Genomic DNA, 25,062 nt, shown 5'->3' with positions numbered 1-25,062 from the left:
ACACACACACACACACACACACACACACACACACACACACACACACACCTCAGGTATCAATAAGAGTGTGGAGCAGAGCTGAACAGATGATTTGATAGGCAGAAGTGGCTACTCCATCAGGTGGAGAGCGGCTAATAAGAACAGAGCCAAGCATGAAGTGTGGAGATTCATTTCCACACGTGAAGTACATTATTATTTTTTTTTTACGTTATCAGATCCGAGTGTACGCATGTGAATTTATTTCACGTGGGTAAAATGTGTCAGAAATAGACTTAAAGGCTCATGGCGGGGCAAGAAAAACGACAAAGTGCGAGGGAAATTACTGATCTCTAATAATCCCACAATATCCATTCAACACGCACACAGTACACACACACACACATGCAAAAATAGTGACTTAATGACAAAAAACGGTGAAGATGAATATCTACATGAATTAATCGTCATCCAAAACATGCAACAGCAACAGCATGTGTGTGGATTCAAAGCGCCGTACTCACCTATTTAACCCTTAACATTAACAAACATTAAAGCTAATGGATTTTGTAGGCTGGAGAAATTGTAAGAATCACGGCTGTTACGTCAACTAATAGACAAAGACGTGGCTTGAGTCTTTAATCCGCGTCAGTGAAATCCCATTAAGATTCAATAGTTGAAAAAAGGAAATATTGCAAATCAGCTTCAGTCCGTTACAAAAAGAAGTCAAAAAGAGAGAGTCCCGAATTGAGGACAGTTTTAATTATTGTTAATTATTTTTTTTCTCGCTTGGAATTCAAATCCAGGATTTAAAGGGTAATTCCACAGGAAAACAGCTAAATCCAGAGAGCCTTTAGCGTGTTGACGGATGCTCAAAAGTCCCACTTCCCTTTATCTTCATGTAATGAAGAGGAGAGGCGTTAAATCTCCTTCAGGAAAGAAAAAAGAAAAGGTGGAAATATAAAAAAAAGAAGAGAGGATGGACAAGGAAATGAGTTGTGTGGTTTGCTTCACTTTGCTATGCATCTGTCTGCTGCTGTTCCTCTCTGTAGCTCACACACACACACACACACACACACACACACACACACACACACGCACACGCAGCAAATTATTCCGTTACTTTGCAATCAGCTCAATTATTTCGAGCCATCTCGTCGTCTTGTTTTCCTTAAATGCCAAAAAAAGATTATTCATGAATAATCTGCCATTCCAAATCATGGAAGTAGTCGAGGTGAGGTATTGCAAAATCGCGTCACCAAAAGGCAAAATAAACAGCAACTCCTCTCTGATGTGAGCAAGTCAATGACGTGTGAGCGGTGGGAGATGACATTTTCCTTAGACGGCACACGAAAAAGACGAAAAAAATGGGACAACGAATAAACCAATAGGTGGATCAATTCAGAGGGGGTAAGAGGGTGGACGTGATGGAGAGAGGAAAAGAGATGCAGAGGAAAGAAACAAACAAGGTGATTAAAGAGATTAAAGCTTGATGCAAAGTGATGAAAATTATGGAGGGAAAAAAAGGGGAAAAAAATCCTCTGGATGATAAAGCCAGTTTTTGTTTTTAGTCCATTCTCTTTGAGAGCTTGTGTGTGTCTGTCCACGAGAATAAGTCAGTTCAGAAAGACAGGGAGGGAGGGAGAGAGAGAGAGAGAGAGGAAAGGAGGACAGAGGAAAAGGGAGGCAGAGGAGTGTATGAACACAGATGACACCCCGACAGAACGGACCATAGCGGCTCACAATGGCGCTTTGAAACGAGCGGCGCCTTGCCGCTCGTGAATTAGGCCTTTGCTCGGTTCAACCTTCACCCGACAGACGACGGGTATAACGAGGAAACTTGAACGCACCTCAGTTCGATCACAACGCACGTTCCCTCCTACAGGACCAAATGTGGAATTTGAACGTCACTCAATGTGCATGACGGCAAACATTAAAAAAAAAAAAGGACATGTGAGGAGGACGGTGTGTGACAGAGGGGGGGGGGGGGGCATTTCAGACGCTTTAATGGAAGAACAGACTTTTGTGCAACATAGAGATGAGGCGACTGGAGACTGGTGCTTGCTTGATGAGTCGCTGGGGTCTTGGTTTGAGGAGAACAAAAACAAATGTGAAAACCAAGTCAGAAAACACTGACGTTACAACATGAAAGGGGGAGAGTGACGTGAGGATGACATGGCATGAGGCAAGAGTCAGCTGAGAGCCGGATGGGAGGGGAGCCGTGGTTACACCAGAGCTAGATTGTAGGCCAGTGTGCGTGTGTGTGTGTGTGTGTCAAGGTGTGCTTAATATATGTGCACCCCACACAAAACATCTCACATACACAGACAAGGAACAAAGACTTTGAGACAGACACTGAACACTAAGTAGACCTACCTATGGTTAGAATTAAGAATCGCCCAAAAAAGATGCATAGGGTGGTGGGAGGAAAAAAGAGAAGGAGGAAATAGGAAATAGGAAAAGGTACAAAAGTGAAAAAGGCATAAATAGAAAATACAAGCAAGCCAATTAAAATGTCTCTATAAAGAGGAGGGGGGGGTAAAGCAAGGGAATTAAAACACTGGTGGAGTCAAAAAAGTAGCCAAAGTTACTGGTGGACAGTGAGCGGAGTGGTGGGGAGGAGGAGGAGGAGGAGGAGGAGGAGGGAGGCGGTGAAGGGAGGAGGGAGCGTGGGCTGCACAGCGATAGAAAGGGCTGGCAGCGATAGCAATGGAGAGGGACGGAGGAATGAATGAAGGGAGCAAAAAAAAGAGAATATAGGGGGCAAAAAAACGGAAAAAGATCCCCCTCCTCTTTCTCTTTCTCTCTGCCTCTCTCTCTCTCTCTCCCTCCTTGTCTGGCTCATAAATGGCAGAAATTGTTGACCAGGTAAATGGCGAAATAGATGAGGAGACAGAGGACCGAGAGAGCAACCAAATGAAAAGGTAAAGCACCTCCCAGCAGCGCGATGAGGAAAAAAAAAAAAAAAAAACGAAAGAGAAAAGCAAATACTCCAGTGGCCTCCGTTGTCTCCAGTCTATGTGTGGAAGGGGGGATTGGCTAGTGCCAGTTGTTCCCCTTCCCCGGCTGCCTTCTGCTTTCTTCTGTCTCTCCTCCCAAAAAAGACTTCCCATCCAGATGACCAAAAAAAAAAAAAAAGAAAGCAGACACAGATGTCCTTTTTCCTCTCTCTCAACTCTGGTCTGATATCACGTGCCACTCACACAGGTTAGACATTGTTGCGGCCGCAACGCACAGTATCACCAATATTGCTCAGTTGGGAGGAAAAAAAAAAAAGGCATTTGGTGGCGGTTGCTAGTCGAGCGCTGCCTGCCTCATGAGGAAGCATACTGAGCTGAAATTGCTATGTCTCCCCTCTCTCCCGCCCATCCCTGCGAAAAAGATGGGAGGAAGGGAGGTGGGCCCACTCGCTGCATTAGTATTCATTGAAAGAGTGTGAGAGAGAGAGTGTGAGAGAGAGAGAGAGAGAGAGAGAGAGAGAGAGAGAGAGAGAGAGAGATGAGGAGGAGGAGGGGGAGAGGGGTGCCTCTTCCAACAAATGTCGAGGAACCAAAACCGGTGTGCTAAACTGATAAGAGACTGGCTCCCCCTAGAGTCAATCATCGATACACAAGCTCAGATAACTGGAATACACTGTAGCGTTGGACCAACCAGTCTGATGACCTGCGGCCTGCACTCAACGAAACGCCTCACAATCCCACCTCCCGGGGCAAAATGTCACTGCTGCAGTGTCACTCCAACTGCACGACGCGAGTGCAATCCACCCACAGACCAGGTCAACGTTTCTCTCGGTGTTTCTCACCTTTGTGAGACAAAGCACCGATAACCTCTTTACGCTGTGCACACTCTCCCAAACAAAAACCGGACAAAAGCCTGAAGAGGAATTTTGGTTTGGAGCCCGTGGAGTTGTGAACAGCAGACCCGGTCCCCCTTTTCTTCTGCATTTCGCCCTCAGCTAAACTCAGTGTTGCTATGGTGACAGATGACTGCTCTCAAGTGTCCAAATCAAAAGCTAGCAGCACACAGAGAGAGAGAGGTGGTCAACAGCACCCATTCAGACGGTAAAGCCTGCAGAGTATCTCCACATTATGTCTCTGTCGAAATATGTTTACCTCGTTTCTGCCGCCAGGAAAGTCATTTACTGAAATACTAAAACCATTACATGCCCACAAAGACGACACACTACATTGTGTACACTCGGCCTAATGGACGGCTTGTACTCAACAAGAGAGCGAGGTAAACCGCACTCTTTTGTTTTGTCCTCATTAGGGAATAAGTTGTTTCCGATTGATTCCCTGATTGTTATTTACAGTAAAGAGGACGAGGGAGACGCTGACAGATCGGGAAAGAAGATATAATTACAAGGTCTCCACAGTCTCCCTCCGTCTCCTCCGCTGACCCGTCTATCAGACAGTGATTACTTAACTCACAATAAAAACTCAAGCCCAATTGAGCTTACAGTGACAAGGTGGCGTGTGAAGACCGCAACATTTCAGGCGAGCTCTGTTCGGCATTTTAATCGTGCATCAGCACATTCAGAAATGACCTTACAGTAAACTTGAAGGTGGAGTCCGTGTGTCCTCGGATGGGACAAGAGGACAAAGCGGTGCAGCTTGAAGCGGTCTCTCCTCTTGGCCGAGCTTGGATGGACCCCCGCCAAAAACAGTTAGGCCTGTGGTTCCTTGAAGCATTCAACAGACTCTGCTTGACCTTTCCCCAAGTTTCAGACATCTCTGAACCTGGATTTGAAAACACAATCACTGGATAAAGAATGATTATTGGACAACGGTGGCAATAAATATCATGGTTGACATTATTTTTCTTTCCTGTGTTTAACCAGGGATCTTACATGTTCTTTTCCTAATCAGCCGACATGCTTCTGCACATGGGAGCTCTCAGTATACAGTCACTGCAATCTGCTTCAGTGGAGCAGCTATTTCAGCACTTTAAACACTTTTACAGCAGTTGGAGAGAAACGTCAGTTGTTTGGTTCTCAAAGTGTTTTCATTAGATGTTAACATGCTCTTACCCTGGGCTCCTACAGCGGGATTACGACCAGGGACCGTTAAACACAAGAGCTGGTGGAGAAGTTGTCAAGGAAGGTGGAGTTAGTTTGGTGAACACTGGATGACAAATACACTCAAAATATCCAGTTACGCTGCACATCTACACATTTATTTACATGCGTGTGTGTACACTTTAAATTCAATGCAGGTTACCTTAAAACTGTTCCAGGTAGGAAATGTTCGTCGAGAAGAAGAGTGTCGTAAATGTCTTAGTGGGACATATCGCCACCTTGTGGTCGCTTTACGGTACTCTGCTCGACTGTGCGGTGTTGGATTGAGCATGCCTGGCTGCACGAGCCGCACCATCACAACACGGTTCAGAGATGGCAGCGCTGTCATCACCGCTACGAGCCTGCCGAGGAATACTAAAAGAACTACGTGCACTCCAAGGACCGACTTATAAACGCTCACTGGCTTACAACTATGTAATGGAACAGTTCCGTAAGAATAAGGTGAGTTTCCCAACAACTTCGTTTCAGCTAACGTTAGCCGCGTTAGCTAACTACCATAACAAACTGCATGGGAGGTGCGTGGCTAGCGTTAGCTAACCGGTTAACTCCTAACGGATAACGTTACCGTTTTGCTAGTTAAGTGGAAATAACGTTCGCCCTTCAGCCGTTCACAAGCGTGGAAATAACGTGAACACCCAACACGACACCAGAGTGTGTCATTGCTTACTTTGTAATCTGTAGCAGCAAAAGTTCAGCGCAAGGTGACTGTGAAGTAGAAGGACATGCTAACATTAGCAGCTAACGAGCCTTAGCATAGCTCAGAGTTAACACCACACGCAGGTGATAGAATAATATGTTTGGTTATTAAGTCACTAACTATATACGTTCATACGCACACCAGAGTGCAGCCTGCGTCATTGGATTGATTCATTAATTATGTGTAAATGATCGTCATTATTGTCACAATGCCCCGAAGTATGTCAAATAATTAAGGCAGGTTCACTAGATTTTAGGTTATCAAGGAATTTGTACTCATCCGCGGGATTAAATAGACACTTGCAGCAACGTTTCAAAATATTTTATCTGAAGCCTAATAGTTTGTAGAATTGTTTAAAATTAATTTTGCATGACCACGTTCAACCTCTCATTTATCTGTCAAGAGAAGCCCTACATTTAACTCCATGTTTATTTAAATTACTACAACAACCACTCTTTGTAAACACAGTATAGCTGCTTAAGCATATAGGCTCAAAGCTTGCATTATGTATGCTTGGGAGAGCGTGGCTCATCAGGCCGGTCCAATGCATGAGCGGTCACTGAAGCACAATAGCTTGGAGCAACTCTTGCTTGTCAGGGTGCGTTTGTCCCGGAAAGACCCCCAGCCACTGTAATGCATATGTGCCACTTTATAGGGACTGTGCCAATGCTTACTGTCCATGCGTTTGTCACTGGAGTCATTGCTAACTCCTTGTTGTCCACCAGCTAGACCTTAAGGCTTTCGCTTCATAAATGCTAACTTGATTTAATCTTTTTTCTCTGGTGACTGATTTAGTGAACGAAGCAAAACAAATATGCACGTTGTCCGGCGTTACGATCCGCTTCATCGTTTAATCTTCGCTTATATTTTCTTTTCCCCTCTCACAGGTAACGGGAGAAAGATACTGCCGAGCCCAGCACGAGGCAAGCCACAACTCGCACACATACCTGTGTTTGCTGGCGTCCACCAGGACCCACATGGCCCTGCACAACCTGTACCACGGCAAAGGAGACATCAGCATAGAGCAATCGGCTGGCCTGGTGGGGCTCAGGTTGCCCACTCAGCCCGGAGGCAAAGGCTGGGAGAAGTGAGGACATCGGGAGGACGCCACGTCGGAAGGAAAACTTGACCTCTCTGTGGCTGAATCATCTGGTCTCATACGATTCCCCTCATGAAAAAGTGAACTGTGAAGTGGTTAAATGTTTGACTGGAGTCTGGCAGACGGAGAGATCGCATCACGGACAGCTTCGAGGGAACTCGCCTGTTTATTCCTGTTGTGTTGTTCCACCAATGTTCAATATGAGGATGATCTGATCTGAGAGTGTTTGAAGCAACTGTGAAAATGTATACTATGATTAAAATAAATCAGTTGTTTGGCTGTAAATATACTACCGCTTGTCCACACTTGCTTTTGTTTGTGTTTTGGCATTTTTCCTAACTGTAAAAAGGCAAAAGGAACCATTCAAATGGACTGAAAGTACATTTTTATTGTTATTCATTTAGATATCAGTCACAGTTTGCTTCACACATGATCACACGTTATAACACATTAACAAATAACCTGCTCGTGTATCAATTAAACTGGAAGTTAAATCCATATATTGATGCATTTATTTGCTAATCAGATAAACGAAACTCAGTGAGAATATTTAACATACGTTTTCTGTTTGAATGTAAAATAGCGACGAGCTCGGTGAATTCATATCTTTGTTTTCACAGCTATTTGCCCATTTGTTTGTGGGAATATTAACAATTTGTCCACTGAGGCATAAACCACCTGCCACCTTCTGGCAGTTTTCCACTCTCATGCTTTTGTATCTCATGCGCGTTGGGATGGACTACAAACATGAACATATAAGTCTAAGGTAGAATTATAAAATAGCCCTGCAATAAACATCAGTTAGATGAAGCTCACATTGGATTACTTTTGCTGAGCCTTTCCGCAGGTATTCATGATACTGTAGTTAAGTCAAGCATCTCATTCAGAGTATTTCAGTCTTTGATGGAGATGTTTAAAATCATCACAGTGCTACAGCCGGCTCTCTGTTACCTTCCCCCTCTTGTCCACAGCTCCCTCATATAGAACCTCAGCTTTCCTGACCCTGTGTTATCCACCTCACTTCTTTTTTTTCCCATTAAATCTGCCCTTCCCCGTTTCCTCGTTCTCTCCAGTGGTGACTAACATCGCCTTCAGTGTGCATTTAAATAGACTAACCCTGAAGCAAAGCAACGCACAGTGACACAGGGAGTAAGACCCAAGCGCTGCTCCCAAACTCTCACACACACACACACACACAACCCTGGAAACGAAGTCCAATGCATCCTGACAAACTAACAGCTTGAGTCAAAATTTGTATTGCGCAAAAAAAGCAGGATGTAAATGTGCTTCTCGACTCCCTGCTGTTTTATGCATCGTGGAGCAGACAGCCATGACAAACAGAATGAGAGGGGAACCATAATAAAAGCTGAGTGGCACTGGAGCTTAGGCTAATTTTGGGGAGGTGGGTGTGTGTAGGAGGTGACTGTGATGCAGCATCTCTCAGCAGGAGAAGACAATGTATGTCAGCGGCAACCTGAACGGATCTGAGGGCGGCGTGATGCCCCGAATTTAACCGAATTTAAACGTTACCGAGTGAAAGGTGGTGATGTAAGTGAGCGTCCAGCTGGTCGTCAGAGAGAGGGGAAACTAAAAGCGGAGGAGGGCGGAGACACTCACGCCCGTCACAGTGGAGGCTGGTTTGTTCGCGGCAAAGGGGCGAGGAGAGGAGTCAGCATCACCAACTTCTGCCTCCGAGAGAGAAAACGGCATCTGTTGAGAGGTCTGCGGAGGAACAAGGCGCGCGCTCTTCTCCGGAGGAGAATTTGCGCTTCGGAGCATCTGGATACTGTTACTATCTCTTATCTATCAAGGTTTTTTTTTATTTTCTTTAATTAGGGAGTTGGACGATCACACAAGGGGGCGAAAGTTGCCGTGCAGAAGAAAAAAGAAAAAAAAGCACGAGGACGAAAAAAGGGAGGACGCACAACGGAGCACAGGAGCGGAGAGAGGAGAGGTGACCCGGCCGAGGCGACATGTTTGGCATGCTCAAGAACTCGCTCTTTGGAAACACCGAGGAGACCGAATATAAATTGCTCAGCAGCGAGACGAAGGTAAGCAGCGCGCGGACACCTGTCAGAGCACACAAAAAAACTTCGTCACTCCGACATCTCTGAAGATTAGCTGCAAATTCTGCGCTCTCCGCGAGCTGAGTAGTGCTGCTGCACCTAACAGGCGCACTTCTGTTTGCATACCTATTCCATCCATATCTCTTAACGCTATCAGTCATAGCAAATTGCGTTTGCAACAGTCGGGGACTTTCGCCGTGTTTTTTCGTGATCACAACCCTCCGTAACCTTGACTGACAGGCTGGCAGTGAACTGCTTGTGACCTATAAAGATGCCCGCTGAGCCGCAGTGTGGGGCGAAGCAGCCAGAGGTCCTCCGCCAATCAGCGGCCCGCAGCGATGAATACAGATGGTGATGCTTTCTGAGTTTTATGTAACCTTAAGAAAATAACACACGCACACACACACGCGCGCACACTAAAGTCAGAAAAGGTTTTACCGCGCTGTGAGTCACAGTTGTTTTTTCCTTCCCCATCATGACATTATCTTATGTGTGTGAGACACAGAGGTCCTGCGCGCGCGCGTGTGCGTGCGTGTGAAACCACAGGGGCCCACGCTAACTGACCCCTGGAAGAGCGTGCAGATCAGAAGTGATTGTGGTGACACCGTGGGCTCAGATAAGGACCGGCCGTGTTACACTTGATACGCGGACCCTCGACGACTGACGTCATCGAGGAGCAAGGGCGTGCCCTTTCCCGTGTCAGCCCCCCCATGTTACGTTCATGCAGCCTATACAGTATATATTGTGTTTGCCTATAATTGACACATGCACACTTGCATTCCAGTAAACAACCAGTGATGCGTGCTGTTCACTGAGGCGACGCCTCACAGCCATTTCGAGGTTCTTCTCTCGTGCCCCGTTGACCTGCAGCGCACTACTGTAAATGTGCATGTAGCCATGCAATGTCACAGCTGGCACTGGGGTTGGAAATTGGCTTTGTGTGTTTTATCCCTGAATAGCAGCTCACTTTTGACTTGGGGGGGGGGGGGGACACGAAGGCACACAGACTGAGACAAAGAGGACTTCTAGACAGGCAGGGAATCAAATGACCCAAACTGACACACACACACACGCACACACACTGGAAGTCTGATCCGTTCTGACACTGACCACTATCAGTTATTGTCTCAATCTGATATTTTTGATTTCAAGTATAAACACTCATTTAAAAAGAGGACAAAGATGATTATAAATAATGATCACTGATCCACATGCAGCATGATGTCAAAGGTCACCGCGGTGCCCACGCCTGTTCTCTAAGTGTTCATTAAACAGCCTTGAGCTCGAGGCTCATCAAATCTCTGGACCTGACTGACTATTGAAATCAGAGCTCCACACCTGATCCGTGCAGCAGCCGCCTGACTCCGACACCCTACACTCTTAATTAAAACTGACACAGAATACAGAGGAGTTGGCGTGGCGCACACACACACGCGCACACACACACACACACGTACCTATGCACACACATGCATGACAGGATGACGGCGACATGGAGGCGGAGTTCAGTTAGAAGCTTGCAAACGACTGTAGATTATTTTAGCAGAACATGAAACGGCAATTTAACAGTCACATTGATGATTAGTGTGCACTCTCCTCCGGCAAGGAGTAATTACCGGTGTAGAGGACGGCAGGAGGCAGCAGCTAAACACACACAACCTCACACATACAGTACCGACATATTAATTGCACTGCTTAACTGAAGTCAGGCTCTTCTGTCTCGGTATGTCACCCGTACACAATGTTAATGGTGGTCCCGTTGACAAGCCACACGGAGCAGAGCCCTTGTAATAGCTATGCAGGAGCCGGGGTACCTGACACAAGTTAGAGCTCCGTGATAACATACTGCCATCTGGTATGTGCTGGGGGACGAATATACTGACGTGTCGTGTGATTACAGGACCTCGGGAGTGAGTTACCAGCGGGGTGGTATAAAAAAAATAAATAACACACGTGTAGAAATTGGAAAACATTTAAATCATTTGCATGATATTTTGAGAAGCCCACGTAAGAATGAGCACCGGAGCGTGTTTCCATTTTCTTTTTTTTTTAAACCACATCTGCAAATTTATGAACTATATATTTGACAGAAGCAGCTCATAGATTGATGGTAAACACTGTCAGGAGAACGCACCACAGTGACATCAAAGTCCAACACTCGAAGACATGGTACAAACAAACACGGAGCAATACACACGGTAATCACATTAGTGGGGACGAGGAGCTGTATTTGAAACCTGCATCGCAGTCTCTGCTTTGGCCAGATTCCTTCAAAACCTATTAAAGTCACTGCTCAGCTGAGCAGCACAGCTGAGTGACCGCGCTCGCCCCACTCAAATCATATTTAATGCAAAACTGTTGCATCTGTTGGAGCTGTGTGTCTGGAGGCGGGGGATGTGTTTGTGTGTGTGTGTGTGTGTGTGTGTGTGTGTTATGTAAGACATCTCTCGGCCATTATTCTCTGCAGGCTGACTGAACCATGCAGAGCAGAAGAAGAAACTAAATCAAATCAGTGTAAATACGTTTCATCTGCATCTTATTATTTGGCTGCCGACATTGGTTCCACACATCCACGCATGGGTGCAGTCACACAAACACACACACACACACACACACACACACGCACAGTTATTACCCAGCCAGTTCAAGGCTTTTGTCCTTTGGAGCAGATTGTCAACTTCAGTGTGTCAGAGGTGAATCACATCTGAGCTCAACCTCTCCCATACGTCCAACCCCCAGGAAGAGAATAACCCGTGTGTGTGTGTGTGTGTGTGTGTGTGTGCGTGTGTGTGTGTGTGTGTGTGTGTGTGTGTGTCTGTGTGCATGAAAGAAACGTCTGCATTTGTGCACGCCACGACGTGTAGCTGTGGTTGGCCTGGCTGATGCCTCAACTGTTCCCTCCCCCTGATTTTTTCCCCTTCTCTTCCCCAGGATGGAGTGAGCTTTGAGGTGCGGCGGTACGATGGGGCCAAGTACGCCGTCGTCTCATCTGAGGGCCGATCCTTTGACCAAGTGACGGGGGAGCTGGTGAGGAAGCTGCTCATGTACATCGGTGGGAGCAACGAGCAAGGTAGGATACGTTCACCGAAAGTGAAGGACTCGTGAACTGCCTCTGATATCGGTGCTGTTCCTCTCTCAAGCTAATAAGTGTCATGGATTTTTTTTATAATCACATACATAAGAAAAGTATGAAGCAAGAGTACTAATATATGGAAAGAGGAAAGGCACTTAGGGTCATTTAAATGGTGGCCAGTCTTGACGGAGGCCTGAAGCTGAATTAATCAGCATCAAAGATGGGACCAACATATGTCTCCATCCTCTCTTTGAATAAACAAACTACTGCTCCACTTTAAGCTGTCCCACTAGAGATGGCTGAGCTTTATTGGAGGATGAATCTGAATAACGCTCAGACACTTATATCCTCTGAGGTCACGTTTCCCCACTTTAGGTCAGCAGACAAACAGAAACTCAGCCAACTAAAAGAGCAGTCTGAGATCTATAGGCCTTAGTGCAGAATCCTCATTTAATCTGTTTGCTGTTCACAGAGGTGCGCGTTACAGTCTTACATTCCTGTCGTTGCTATTTGCATGATGATATTACATTACGCTACACAAAAATCACACAGATCCTGACCTTTAGATTTGGCTGGATCGCTTTAGGGAGTTCCTCTCCTCTCCGTGCCCCCCCCTTCTTTACAAACTCACTTCCTGTCTCACACTGCCGTCTGCTCAGGTGAGGCCATGGGCACGGCAGCACCCATCATCGTCACAGTGTACCCACGGAATGACGGTGTCCTGTCTCGCCGCTTGGTGGTCGCCATCCGCATCCCCTCCAGCTACCAGCTGAGCCCCCCGACTCCCACCGACAGTGCCGTCAAGATCGAGGAGCGGCCCGGCATGACCGTCTACACTCTGTAGGTGTCATTTAAAGTGTCTCGTTATGCAAGGAGCACGATTTTAAGATACCTCACCGCTCTTAACCATCCACCAAATCGTCTTTCTTTTTGTTCGCAGGCAGTTCGGCGGCTTCGCTGGGGAGACCGAGTACCGAGCAGAGGCCTTGCGTTTGACGCGCACGCTGGGTGAGACGGCGCCCTTCCAGCGCAAGCAGTACTTCTGCTGCAGCTACGACCCACCGCTCAAGCCTTACGGACGCCGCAACGAGGTGTGGTTTCTCCAGGAGGAGCCGTAGGGGCCGGTCCGTCAGATCCGAAGTCAAATCTCACGCCGAGTCCTGTATTCGACCTTAATTACCCCGTCACTTACGACAGTCCTGTAGCTCCAACAGTGCTCGATTGATTGGTAAGAGAAATGTGGCGACTTGATAGACCTTTAAACCCAAAATGGACAGACACTACCCATGTTGCCTTTACCCATCAGATCTTCTCGCTTGTACAGTAGCTACACTGTTGTTAGGTGTTCAGGCCATGGGGAGGATTTAGAATCAATGAGTCATCGTCACGTCTTCTTTAATTTAGTTTCTAATTTAACCTCAGCCCTCGCAGCTCTGAAACGAGGCGTAATGAGAGCGATTAAAGGCTTCTAGGCAAATGTAGTGTTGAGAAGTGAAGGTATTTCGTGGTGTTTTCATCTGAACGAGTTGCATCACTGCTGACAGATATCTCGAGGAAACGACCTTTAGATGGACTGGTATGCCACTGGCATGAGAAAGTTATCTCAGTAACTCGGTGAATAATCTGCTGTAGTCTGAATTCAAATACAACTTTTTCCATTCCTTTTAGAATTAGATGTTTGTCCTCACGGTTTGATAAAGTCCTTGTAGAGCTCCCAAAAGAACAAACAGTAGGGTTTTGTACTTAATCTAGTTTACTATTTTGTGACGGCTACAGAGAAATGTAAATAATTAATCATGGTAGTAAAAAGCACACTTCCTTTTCCTGAGTGAAAAAAAAAAAACAGGAGTCGAGCCATTAAGTAGAAGTCGTCTTAATTAACGAGAGGACAGCTGGGTGGACGCTAGCCGCTGCGTGTCGTTTTATGATTGTGTTAATCCATGCAGCATTCGTGTGTAGTGAATATTGTGTTTCAGCGCATGACGATGCCATCTTTATTTATTACGACTCTAGAAACAGTGTTATGGGATTTTTCTGTGATGAGTAAATATAATGTTCAGGTTTGATAGTGTTTCACAACGTAATAAATATATTCAGTAAGAGTGCAGACAATTCTAGTCTTATTTTTGTTTTGTTTTATGAAACGCCGTCAGGGGCAGTAGTCCAAAATATACAACAGTTGTACTAATTCAAGAGTTCATTTGCTGTCTGCAACAAGCAAGTACGAAGAAATGACTTCTACACACACACACACACACACACACACACACACACACACACACAAGCAGCTAATCTAACAGAGCAACGTAATGAATGATAATTTAACTTTGTGGCAAAGGGCCGTATTTACATGGATTAAATGTTAAAACACAAGCATACCTGGACGTATGCAGCAAGAGTTCATCAAATGTCAATATTTAAGATCAATAAAAATGTAAGATCAGACAAATGACAAACATCAAAATTCAATAAATGACTAATTTATTAGATTTTAATTGACAGACAAAAGTCAGCAAAAGGAATAAGAACTGCAAAAAAAAAAAAAGATATTAATATACAGACATTTGATTAATTCAAGAAAACTTAAACAAAAAAAAGATTCTCTATCCACTTCAACTGTGTGCAAATAGTCCTTCAAACAGTTAACTCTTCAGCCCACTTTAAAATCAGGAATAAATGGTTTTGCATTCAGAAGTTTCAACAGCAGGCAAAACACTGACGGGCCCTTAGTAGAGCGCTGTGGCCCTGTAACCCCACACTGGTGTAATTAAACAGAGAGCAGAGTTCTGCTTTCAGCTCGGCGTTGCATACATGAATACAATAGAAGCTACTGTAGCAGTAGAGCGCGGGGTCATTCAGGTAAACCCCCCCCCAGCTTGTCACCTTTAACCTTATTATGAGAGGTTGAATTATTGCACAGACATCCTGCAGACGTGTTGTGACAGAACGCCATCTAATCCCCCGTTTTAAAACAACGCACTGTTCCTTTTCATAACAAAAACCTCGACTACATAACATCATATTATGATGGAGACAGGGAATGGAATCACTTGGTATGTAATGTAACTGATGCAGTGCAAGATCACACAGGGCTTATGTTAGGGAAACCTGTATGAGAATACTGTATCACTAAAACACACTTCAACCCAGGTCTGGTTTTATATATGGACAACTACTCAACGCCAAACTGTATCAGAAACACACACGGCACCTTCAATGATACTGCAAAAATATTTAACCTTTTATAATAAGAGTAGCTATTGTTAAGAACTACAGGAACCACAATCAAGAAATTGCCGGGTAATGTTTTGGTAATAAAAATCGGTCTGAAAATGATTCTGCCTCCTCCTCCTGTCAGCTCTCCACAAGGACAGTTGAGGTGCCCTTACCTACGTGCTAGAGAATTAGACAGAAATAAATCACCGAGAATGTTAATGATGATGAGTCTAGCTAGAGTTACAAGTCAATCCTGTTAAATGAACTTAAGTGTAAGCGAAAACGGTATTTAAAAGATGTAGTTGCTTTGTATGCTATTCCCGTATCCAAAATATCATTAATTCATTGGTGAATTATCACTGACATCTTTGAACCCTCCATTACTTGGATTTCCTTTGCTGTACTCTACGGTGGAGTAGGTCCTGTATCCTCCGACGTTACCCCTTGCTTTAGAATTTATTGAAGATACGGAGGAAGAGAGAGAGGAGTGTCGTTGAAGTGATGGTGCCCGAGCTTCAGTTGCTTTTCTTCTCGGGAGAGTTTGGATACGGTGCATATGGTGGAGGTCGCTCCTGCGTGGGAATAAAAAAATAAATAAAATGAAACAAACATGGTACAAGAGTGGAAGCCATGTCACTTCCACACAACTTTAACTGGGGGGGAGACAAGTGAAGCAGCTTACCATGGGCATGTAGACATTGTGTGGGTTGCTGGGATTGTAATACGCACTGCCAGCTGCTTCCGCCGCCTTGGAGTTACCTGTGCATAGAAATGAGACGTGACAAAGACAGACGAGCATGTTTAGGAACAGACGCTACAGCTCCAAACACTGCGAGGGGGAGATGACGCGAGCAGCACAGTATTAGCAATACGAAGCACAACAACATGACGGCTCCAGGAATCATTGAGACTGAATCTACAGGCACACCCCCCCGAGGACGCACCGAGGCGATCGTCCTACTCAAGCTCTTCTCAAAATAGCAACATGCCAAATTGACATTCGCACACAGTGCGAGACCGTTTTCACTGAAATCCATAAGGTGTTGTACAGGGAGGTAGAGGGGAGATTGTTTATCCTTCGGAATTTTGATGTGTAGCGGATGAGACATCAGCACCCCTTTTTGGGTGGCGTGCAACAAAGTGATTCACTTTGAGGCAGACGGATTAGATCTGACGGGTGCAGTGACACAGACATACAGAGAGGAAAAATAAAGAAAGGAGGGAGAGAGAGAGAGAGAGAGAAAAAAAACAGACCTGGAGGTGGTGGTGGTGCTGTTGCTGCCCAGTTCTGAGGAGGTGCAGCCCAATTTTGGGGTGGTCCTGGGTAGGGGGGAGGCGGGGCCATGTAGTCAAATCCAGCTGGGTACATTCCTGGAACACAGAAGACAACAGGAAAAAAAAAAAAAAAAAAAAAAAAAAAAAAAGTGATGGAATTTCAAGATCAAGGAGGTTACAGTCTGTGTGAGCAATTAGTTACACAGCAAACACAAAAAAAACATGAGAAACAAGGGGGGGACTAAACGCAAGGTTTTTTTACTTATGTGCATTGCAGACATTTGATAAAAAATGTGTATTAAAAATAAATAAAGTGTGTGTGCGTGTGGTGCAGGCTAAAGTTATATTACAGTAGTGGATGCTGTACCTGCAGCAGCTGTAGAAAGGGGGTAGCCCATGTTTGCAGCAGCAGGGTCAGGGCCCTGGTAGAATCCATTCTGCTGGGGAGGGGACGGGTAAGGATATGCAGGAGGTGGCTGAGGTGGGCCGTAGCCGTTCATCGGTCCAGGTGAAGGATAGCCGAATGAGGCAGCACCGTTTTGTGCAGGAGCGGCACGAGAAGCTGAAATCCAGCAAGAGAAAACAGAGTAAACAGGACTTTCTAAGCATTATGGCTGTTCACTTTAAAAAAACGTAACTTTGACAGTTGTATTTTTACAATGTGGTATTGCTACTTTGGTGCAGGATTGAAATAATATTAAGGAGCATAAAATGAATATCTAGCATCATAAAACGAGGGACACATGGATCACAGAATCTAGCATACAAACCATTTGTGGCCAGTTTGAAGAGATGCTGTCCCACCTCTATGGCTCCTCCACTGGGGAAGGACATCTTGAAGTGGGCCTGGCCCTCCCAGCCACCTGATGAGAGAGTCGACTACAGTTAGAACAAATACAGAATCTACACTTGTGTTTTTATAGTGCAGTCCCTTCGTGTTGACAACAAATCAAATCATACTGGTTAAAAATAAAAAACAAAAAGGCCGCCTACCATCAGGCTCAGCTGACACTGTCCCTTTAATGTAGTTTGCAGCAAAGACTGGCTGCTCAATGCTGCAGCCCTTCATCCGGTAGTAGGGGAACATGGCTGAACCCAAGCAATCCTTGGTATTACTGGACACAAACATCAACTACGCCCAGTGGATGAGGGAAGAGAGAAGAGAAGGATTGGGGAGAGTTACGACAGGACGTATAGGAACGTGAACACTGCCAACCTTCCAATCAATCAAGAAGACAGCAGAAGCATTATGTTTAATATAGTTGATGTAATTGTACCCTGTATGGTGTGAGGTAAATGGTGCCCTTCTTGGTCCCTCTGAGCAGGTCTGTCTTGCCGCTGACATCGCTGAATGACAGCTCCACGTTCTTACATTCCCTTAAAACACTGGGAAAATAAGCAGCAGGTGAAAACAAAGTAACCTGTTGCAGCAAACATCTACCGATGGAATCATATTTTAGTATTAATGTGCATGCGAGAATTGTTCGGAACTACTGTATTTAACAATGTGCAGGTAACCTACTTCACGCGACATAAAATAACAGTTATGTCAACATTCACTTGAAAGCTACCGCTACTTCCTGTTTTGGTTGGCTAACGTTACAGGTTAGCCATCTTGCTTAACAGCTAGCTAGCTAAACCAATACGCGGAGGCCATGGAGTCGGCTAATAGCAGCATCATAAAACCTCAGTTTAAAACAGCAAACACGATATTTGAGTTGCCCCAAAACGACATACGCGGCGAAGGCAAACGTCAACAATGGAACAAATGTGTTAGCTAGCTATGCTAACCAGGCCAGCTAGCGGGAGGCTAGCTGATGGATAGCATAATGTTGACTACGCACTGGAAAGTAGAAGGTAAACAAGCCGCAAAGAGAGGCGACAGCTGGCTACTCGATACAACAAACACCGTGGACGTAATATAATACACGTACCTTTCCCCGTTGTTTATCAGAACGCCACCGTTTTGCGAATGATTCCGGTTCAAAGCCATGTTTGGGAGACGTCTCGTCCTCGCCTGCTTTCCGTGCTGAAGTCTGCTCGTCAGCCCGACGGGGATGCCTCAAAAACGTCACGCACGTCACGTCATGGCCACGACGTGGTTTAACAACTCGTGATTTACCGACAGAACGACGGTCAACATCATTAAGCACACGGACTCCTGTGTCCTAATGGAACTTGATCATTTTGTTCATTGTTCCACTTCTGATCGAGTTTGTAAATAGTTTGGTCCAATTTAATTTAAGTAAGGCATCAGTGTTATAAAAACAAAACCATGATATTTGAGAATATGTGTCTTAAATAAAGGCGGAATCATCATGTCATTGAATCCCATAAGTAATCAGGAATAACATGCTTTATTAAGTAGATGAAAGCCTGTAGACGCGGATTGATATGCAGTTAATTGGTTTCAATATCATGCAGCTGTGAATGAAGGTTTAACATGGTGTATGTAATAGTTATTCGATGAGTACAAGCATTGCCATAGGGAGAGAGGTTGACAAGACCTTTGAGTTACGCAATAATCTTATTTAATAGCTCCCCTGAGGACACGTGCATGCGCTCATCGTATTATTTAAACATTGACCTTTCTATCAATTCCCAGCTCAGTCTGACCTACTTCTCAACGCAGCTTTAACCCGGCAGCCATTCAGGGCGTACAACTGTGACATCATTTCAACCTTCTTCTCTTTTATTTATTTATTTTTATTACATGAATGGCAACACGTACATACCTACACGTGTTGACGCTCTCGTGCGTTGGCGGAGGAAGACGCAGGCTTTTAACTAATTAACTCTTAATTAACAGAAGTCACGTGACCCCCTTCCTCGCGTCAAATGAAGCACGTGACATGTCCGATTGCAAAAACCGTGAAATGATTTCTCACCGTGCAAACCGTTTATTGACTACTTTAGTTGTTGCCGTCGTGGCTCAACACTGCCGGTGTTTCTCAACCGTCCAGGTGAAGAAAACACCTGCGCAGCTCGCCATGCCTGAAGTCACGTGCTTTAGTGGAAGGATAAGAGCCGTTTTTGGCCCGCAGGTCAAAAGTAACATACACATTAGAGGTGAGATCGCGTTATTTGTTGCAATTCTATGTTTCCAACCCCTGAGATGACAAACATGGTTGGAAATGGTTTCAGTTAAGAGCTCATACAGTCGTTTAATTAATCCCCAAATATGCTCTCAACATTTGCATTGGATCTATCAATATTATATAGTAATATTTTACTTGGTTGTTTTCTTAGACATGACAGGGGCTGTGATACCGGTGCTTAAATCTGATGAGTCCTGTGGAGTGAGTCTGGGCAGAGGCAAGAACCAGAACCTCTCCTTCTTGAGCAGATATGACAGCTGCTACGCAAGGATCAAGGTAAAATAAGGGACTGTATGACATTTAGTGAGGTGTAGGAGAGAGGGCTGAACATTGTGTGAAAAACTGCAGCACCTTCCCCACAAAATCATTGAGAAATAATAATATCTGTAAGAACAATGACACATTCATGGAGTCGACACAAACTTCTTCAACCCCCGACGCGATATGGAAATGTGCATCGCATTTTCTGTCCACAGAAGGGGGAATATAACAAAGCCATTTGTGCGCACATGTAAATGCAAAATAGTGCGTATGGCTTGTGAACATCCACATTGTGATGACCTTTTGATCCGCAGGGCAGCAAAGTGGTCATCCCTCTGCAGGTACAGCTGACAGGAGAGGGTCGATGGCTGAGGGTAAACATCAGCTGTCCTCTGATAAAGAGACGAAGAGAGAGGACTCGACTGACCCCAACACGTGAGTGGAGACAGCCGATGAGCGCAACAAGCTTATTGACACAGTTATGTCTTCTATATCTGCAGCTGGTGCTCATCTTTTCATCAATCAAAACTTAAACTGGCTCATTTTCCTTTTGGAGCCTGGTGAAGAGTTCTGAATAATTTATTTTCGCCCTAAAGTGATACTATCGTCGTTTGCAATACAGAGAGGGTGTGTGGGCACAATTTGCTGCGTCAGTTTAGGACACTTACAACATGGCTCTTCTCCAGCATTACCTGGAAACTGCGACACAGAAAGAGCTCTACAACTGGCCTGTGGCCCCCGAAGCATTTCCAGCGACGCCTGCTACGAACTGGGATGCTGCTATGACGCTCGGGCATCAACCTGCTACTACAGACCCAACGGTAAGATCATCATGTAAAGCGCTGCTTACGTGGAAGGGATGAGGTCAAAAATATCCAGCTGTGACATTTCCTTTCAAATACGACCATGATGGTGAAACACGCTTGGTTTAAAGTGTAACGCATGCTTCGGTGCGTTGACTCTCCCTGCAGCCTGCTCTCTGGATGGACACTTGGTGTTCTCAGTGAAGTCCACAGACACAGACCCCCCCATCGATCCCAGCAGCCTCACAGTCAAGGGTCAGCCACAGTGTTCCCCCGCGGCCACCACCCCAGACACGGCTATCTTCAAGATCGGAGTTATGGACTGTGGTGCAAAGATGAAGGTAATGCTACTCGCCAGGAGTCCAACATAAGATTATCTAGTATTTGGACAAAAGAACGCATTGTTTACAGCGCTTATTGTCTTACTGAAATGTTATCTCACGACATGAAAGCTTGATTTCACTGCATGAAGTAGTTGATGCATGTCTGAATCCTCTTCTTTTTTTTTTTTAGGTAGAGAGAGATGTGAAGATCTATGAGGTGGAAGTGGAGGAGCCGCATACGGAAAATACAACCAAACATTCTCCATTTAGGTGAGTTATTTTTATTTTCCGATGCCTCGGACAGGTTAGAAAGGTGTACTGGTGATGACATGTTAATAAGTCTGGGGGTCTTTAGCGTCCAGGTCCGGTGTGAATACGACTTGACGCATGTAAAGCGTGCAGCAGACTTGCGGTCCTTCTTTCCAGTGACCAACCCGCCGCCTGCGATTGCACTGGGGACCATGAGAGTGCAGATGAGGATAGCCCAAGGTAATAGAAACAGAGATCACTCATCGTGTTAAGTCCATTTTTAGAACTAAGCCTTAGCCACCGCCTTTGTGATGTCTTATTCCTCTAGACGCGTCCTTCACTTCCTTCTTTCCCGAGGACCAGCTTCCGATAACCTTTCCGCTGGGCGAGGCCGTATACGTGGAGATTTCCATCACCCAGCCGTCCCCGGACCCCACGCTTTCCCTGCGTATACGGGACTGCTTTGCCTACCCAGCGTCTAGACACTCCGCGTGGATGCTTCTCCACGACGGGTAAGGCGGAGGCCGCTGCAGCAGCAGCAGCAACCTGACATGACCTTTGAACCACTCGCATGTGTTTCTCCTCCTGGATAGATGCCCCAACCCTCTGGATAACATGAGAAGCTCTGTCCCCGTGGGCGACCAGGGGAAGACCACCTCCCACTCCCAATTCAGGAGGTTTAACGTCAAGACCTTCGCCTTCTTGGACCCTCATACAGGCCATCCGAGTGTGGAGGAAGTAAGGTTATCACATCCACATATTTATTTTTTTTTTCAATAAAAACTGTGCATCTCTGCAAATGTGCGTGATCTCTCACTTAGATGTACTTCTACTGTTGGGTGGAAATCTGCACAAACGACGTGGAGTGCGCGCAGCCTTGCGCCATCGTTTGTGAGTATATTACAGCACGTTTTTTCTTCTCATCCACCTGTGTGAGCCGCGTTCCAGCGGTTTACTCCCACCTCTCCTCCCTCAGCATCTGAGGGTGAGAGACGGAGGAGAGAGGCGACGTCTTGGTCCGACCAGGTCCAGCTGGTCTCTTTGGGGCCGCTGCTGCTGGGGCAGAACAGCACTGAACTGGAGGACGACCAGTGCGTGAAACAGAATGCGAGTGAGTCCTGGCTCGGCACATGGAGACTATAGTTAGCACGTGACAGTGGATCGTTGAAGTTAATGTCTTTCTCCGGTCCCTCAGTGTTTCAGGTGACTGCGTTTATTCTCTCTGGTGTCGGTGCTGCCCTGGTATTGATCCTGGTGTTCACTTTATGGTCGAGCGGCAGAAGGCAGAAGCACCGCAAGTTATTGAAGTTGACAAACTACCTCAATAAAACTTGACGTGCATTCAAACGTGTTTTTGTAATTCATTTTAATTAATCAGAAAATCCAGAGCAGTTGTCGTTCATTGTGATCGCTTTCATGTTTTCTTAAATCAAGGCTGAAAAATTGGTTCAAATGGTTCCAAAATACTTTCTTTTTTTTAATGATAAAATTGTCATTTTATAAAAATTGACATTGGTACTGCAAGTTTTTTTTTTTAATTTTTTTTTTTATATAAATCAAATTCTTTATTCTACTAACATCAGTGACTTCCCAGATGTCTTTTGTGAGGTGCTGGTAATTCAATAATGATGAAAAGAATTCTGTCAGAATAACAGTTTATTGACACAAAAAGAAAAGGCTCATGGTTATAATGTAGCTCAAACAAGCAGTGAAATCAGAGCAGTCGACTCAGTACGGTCTGAACTGTCTCTGTGCCCTCAGCAGAGCTATTCTCTGTTTGTCCTCCTCAAACTTTTTCCTTAGATCAGCAATATCTGGAAAAAAAATAAACAGTGTTTATGTGAGCCACAATAAAAGTGTTTGCATCTCCTTCACCCTACAGCAGGGACATATTCTAGCCTTCAAGATGAACAAAGCTCATTAGGTACTTACGTTCTTTCTGTGTGTTCCTGTGCTGCCAGGTGTAGAAGTTCAGGAGCTCCTTCCTCTTCTTCTTCCTCATCTCTTTCTGTAGGGTCCTCTTGTTGGCTGCCTCGCTGTGGGGGCGGCCCTTGGTGCCCTTGGGTCCCCTGGTGACTTTCACCCAGCCCTCTTCGTCCTCTTGCTGCTGCTCGGCCTCCTCCCTCTGCCTGTCCGCTTCCTGTAACGAAAGAAAATAAACACACGTTGAGGTCACAACATGGACTAGACAGGGAGGGGTGGAGGAAGAGCTGCGCAGGTCTCACCTCCTCTTTCCGCTTGTCGTAGCCCTCCATGAAGGAGTCGACTATCTGCTGCAGCTTCTCCGGATGACTAAAAGACTCCGCGTACTGCTGAATCCATTCTGCCGTAAGAAAGGAAAACTAATGTCAAAAGCATGTTTTGTTTGAATATGATCAACAAGGATCTGGCTCACATTGAAGCCGTAATACTAGATCCATATTTACAACATGAGAAAATATCAAACCTTGCATTACAAGAAAGTAATGCCTCACTCACTCTGTGCTCCGGTCCTCACTTGACGCTGCTCTGTGCAGACCACCAGAGGCGCGTCGTGTGGGTGCGATTTAGCTGCGGACACACTGGAGGGGTTCTGGAACACGATGTAGCCCACTTTGAAACCCTGGAGGGGGACAGACAGAGGCACACACGAGGTTAGATCACGACCTGGAATAGACTAGAAATAGAGTTTGCTCGTGGTGTTGCAGCAGAAAAAGAGCTCAGCAGCAATGCATGCCAACCTGTTTATCAGCCGGTTTAAAGAACCTGGACAGCTTGGGTCCGGACTCCTTTGAGGAGCCCGGGTGGTCCCTCAGCTCCACGGACTGAACACAGCCGAACTGCGAGAACAGCTCTTTGACAACACCCTGAAAACAAACAACAGGAATGATAATGCAATGAATATCCTCATTGGACAACTCCTGTAGAGCACACAGCTGGCTGAATGAGCGGTACCTCTGAGCAGTATGGGGGCATGTTGAGCACAAACAGAGTCCGGTCCAGCGGCCTGTGGGAACTCTTCTCTGCTCGTACTTTGTGCTCCTTCAGGTACAGCTTGTGCTCAGAGACGCTGTCCGAGCTGAACCGTAAGGAGAGCTCTGCGAAGAGACACACGAGGGAAATACATGAAGCTAGAGCCGACACATGCCTCGGTACAGTAACGTTTATCAGTAATTATCAGCCGTTCAGCGACCACCCAGACCGAGCAAAACCACAAGAAAAAGTTCCGTCCGACGATAAGTCGGTATGCTAGCAAAAATAATAAATGAATGTTCTTATTTTTGTCAATAAATACCTGTGAATCCTCCGGGAATAATACAAGGCTGGCTACTGGCATGTTTCTTCTTGGACGGCGCCATTTTGGTGTGACCTTTCACACCGGAAGTACAACACAAACCAAGTACGGAATTTACATATTTAAAAAATACGAACACAACACAGATTGTATATTTATTTTTAACGACGATGTATAAATATGTTTTTATTACCAGTGACACATTTCAAGAATTTCCCAACAAAGCCATTTCACCTTACATTTAAAATGAATCAGTTGTCTTCAGGCGTTATTACTTTGTGTGTGCTGCATAAACAATACACATTACCATCTTCAACACAACCAGTAATAAAGACTGTCCCAAAGGCATTCAGCTGTTAGGTTTTAGTTATAAATTTGACTTCGACGTCCATAAGACAAGTAGCAAACAATCCAAATTTCACGGCTAAAGTAAACTAATAAAATATTGGAATAACAGTGACAGCAATTGTATATATGTGTAATCGCATCACTGGTCTGACATTTTTATAAAGTCTAAATGTCAGCACAGCCTTTAGACTGCATCACGATCACATGGCAGGCAGGAAAGAAGAGTC

At 45.4% G+C, this 25,062-nt stretch overlaps 6 protein-coding genes across 12 annotated transcripts in view; 3 read left to right on the top strand and 3 right to left on the bottom strand.

The window, feature by feature from the left end:
• Positions 1-3,330, bottom strand: part of grin2ba (glutamate receptor, ionotropic, N-methyl D-aspartate 2B, genome duplicate a) — a 122,071-nt gene extending 118,741 nt beyond the window's left edge. For 2 of the 7 annotated variants that reach the window (XM_031870819.1, XM_031870821.1), the window contains exons 1-2: positions 2,353-3,330; positions 501-905 (exon numbers count right to left, since the gene is read on the bottom strand). The gene's annotated coding sequence lies outside the window, so the exon portion shown is untranslated. The other 5 variants (XM_031870818.1, XM_031870820.1, XM_031870822.1 and 2 more) reach the window with 3 other exon arrangements.
• A 1,968-nt stretch (positions 3,331-5,298) lies between these two features.
• Positions 5,299-7,347, top strand: fmc1 (formation of mitochondrial complex V assembly factor 1). The gene is made up of 2 exons (XM_031870880.1): positions 5,299-5,494; positions 6,638-7,347. The coding sequence occupies exons 1-2, from the start codon at positions 5,366-5,368 to the stop codon at positions 6,839-6,841; spliced, it is 333 nt and encodes a 110-aa protein (XP_031726740.1). The 5' UTR covers positions 5,299-5,365; the 3' UTR covers positions 6,842-7,347.
• A 927-nt stretch (positions 7,348-8,274) lies between these two features.
• On the top strand, positions 8,275-14,099 carry LOC116396327 (heme-binding protein 1). The gene is made up of 4 exons (XM_031870875.1): positions 8,275-8,900; positions 11,847-11,985; positions 12,648-12,828; positions 12,929-14,099. The coding sequence occupies exons 1-4, from the start codon at positions 8,823-8,825 to the stop codon at positions 13,104-13,106; spliced, it is 576 nt and encodes a 191-aa protein (XP_031726735.1). The 5' UTR covers positions 8,275-8,822; the 3' UTR covers positions 13,107-14,099.
• Positions 14,100-14,452: 353 nt separating this feature from the next.
• wbp2nl (WBP2 N-terminal like) lies at positions 14,453-18,552 on the bottom strand. The gene is made up of 8 exons (XM_031870862.1): positions 18,414-18,552; positions 17,757-17,865; positions 17,473-17,611; positions 17,250-17,342; positions 16,847-17,041; positions 16,459-16,575; positions 15,887-15,963; positions 14,453-15,776 (listed from the first exon to the last, which is right to left on the bottom strand). Exons 1-8 carry the CDS (start codon positions 18,470-18,472, stop codon positions 15,720-15,722), a joined length of 846 nt encoding a protein of 281 aa, XP_031726722.1. The 5' UTR covers positions 18,473-18,552; the 3' UTR covers positions 14,453-15,719.
• LOC116396311 (zona pellucida sperm-binding protein 4-like) lies at positions 17,487-22,615 on the top strand. The gene is made up of 12 exons (XM_031870847.1): positions 17,487-19,548; positions 19,729-19,853; positions 20,153-20,273; positions 20,525-20,659; positions 20,810-20,982; positions 21,155-21,234; positions 21,320-21,453; positions 21,542-21,725; positions 21,807-21,951; positions 22,035-22,104; positions 22,190-22,324; positions 22,409-22,615. The coding sequence occupies exons 1-12, from the start codon at positions 19,332-19,334 to the stop codon at positions 22,546-22,548; spliced, it is 1,659 nt and encodes a 552-aa protein (XP_031726707.1). The 5' UTR covers positions 17,487-19,331; the 3' UTR covers positions 22,549-22,615.
• A 237-nt stretch (positions 22,616-22,852) lies between these two features.
• Positions 22,853-24,990, bottom strand: rrp7a (ribosomal RNA processing 7 homolog A). The gene is made up of 7 exons (XM_031870861.1): positions 24,488-24,990; positions 24,148-24,290; positions 23,934-24,059; positions 23,692-23,815; positions 23,439-23,536; positions 23,146-23,353; positions 22,853-23,027 (listed from the first exon to the last, which is right to left on the bottom strand). The coding sequence occupies exons 1-7, from the start codon at positions 24,549-24,551 to the stop codon at positions 22,942-22,944; spliced, it is 849 nt and encodes a 282-aa protein (XP_031726721.1). The 5' UTR covers positions 24,552-24,990; the 3' UTR covers positions 22,853-22,941.
• Positions 24,991-25,062: the final 72 nt, after the last annotated feature.

The sequence above is a fragment of the Anarrhichthys ocellatus genome, unplaced genomic scaffold (genome assembly GCF_004355925.1).
Source record: "Anarrhichthys ocellatus isolate YVR2014 unplaced genomic scaffold, GSC_Weel_1.0 scaffold55, whole genome shotgun sequence".
NCBI lineage: Eukaryota > Metazoa > Chordata > Actinopteri > Perciformes > Anarhichadidae > Anarrhichthys > Anarrhichthys ocellatus.
This window is presented reverse-complemented; position numbering and strand designations above follow the sequence as displayed.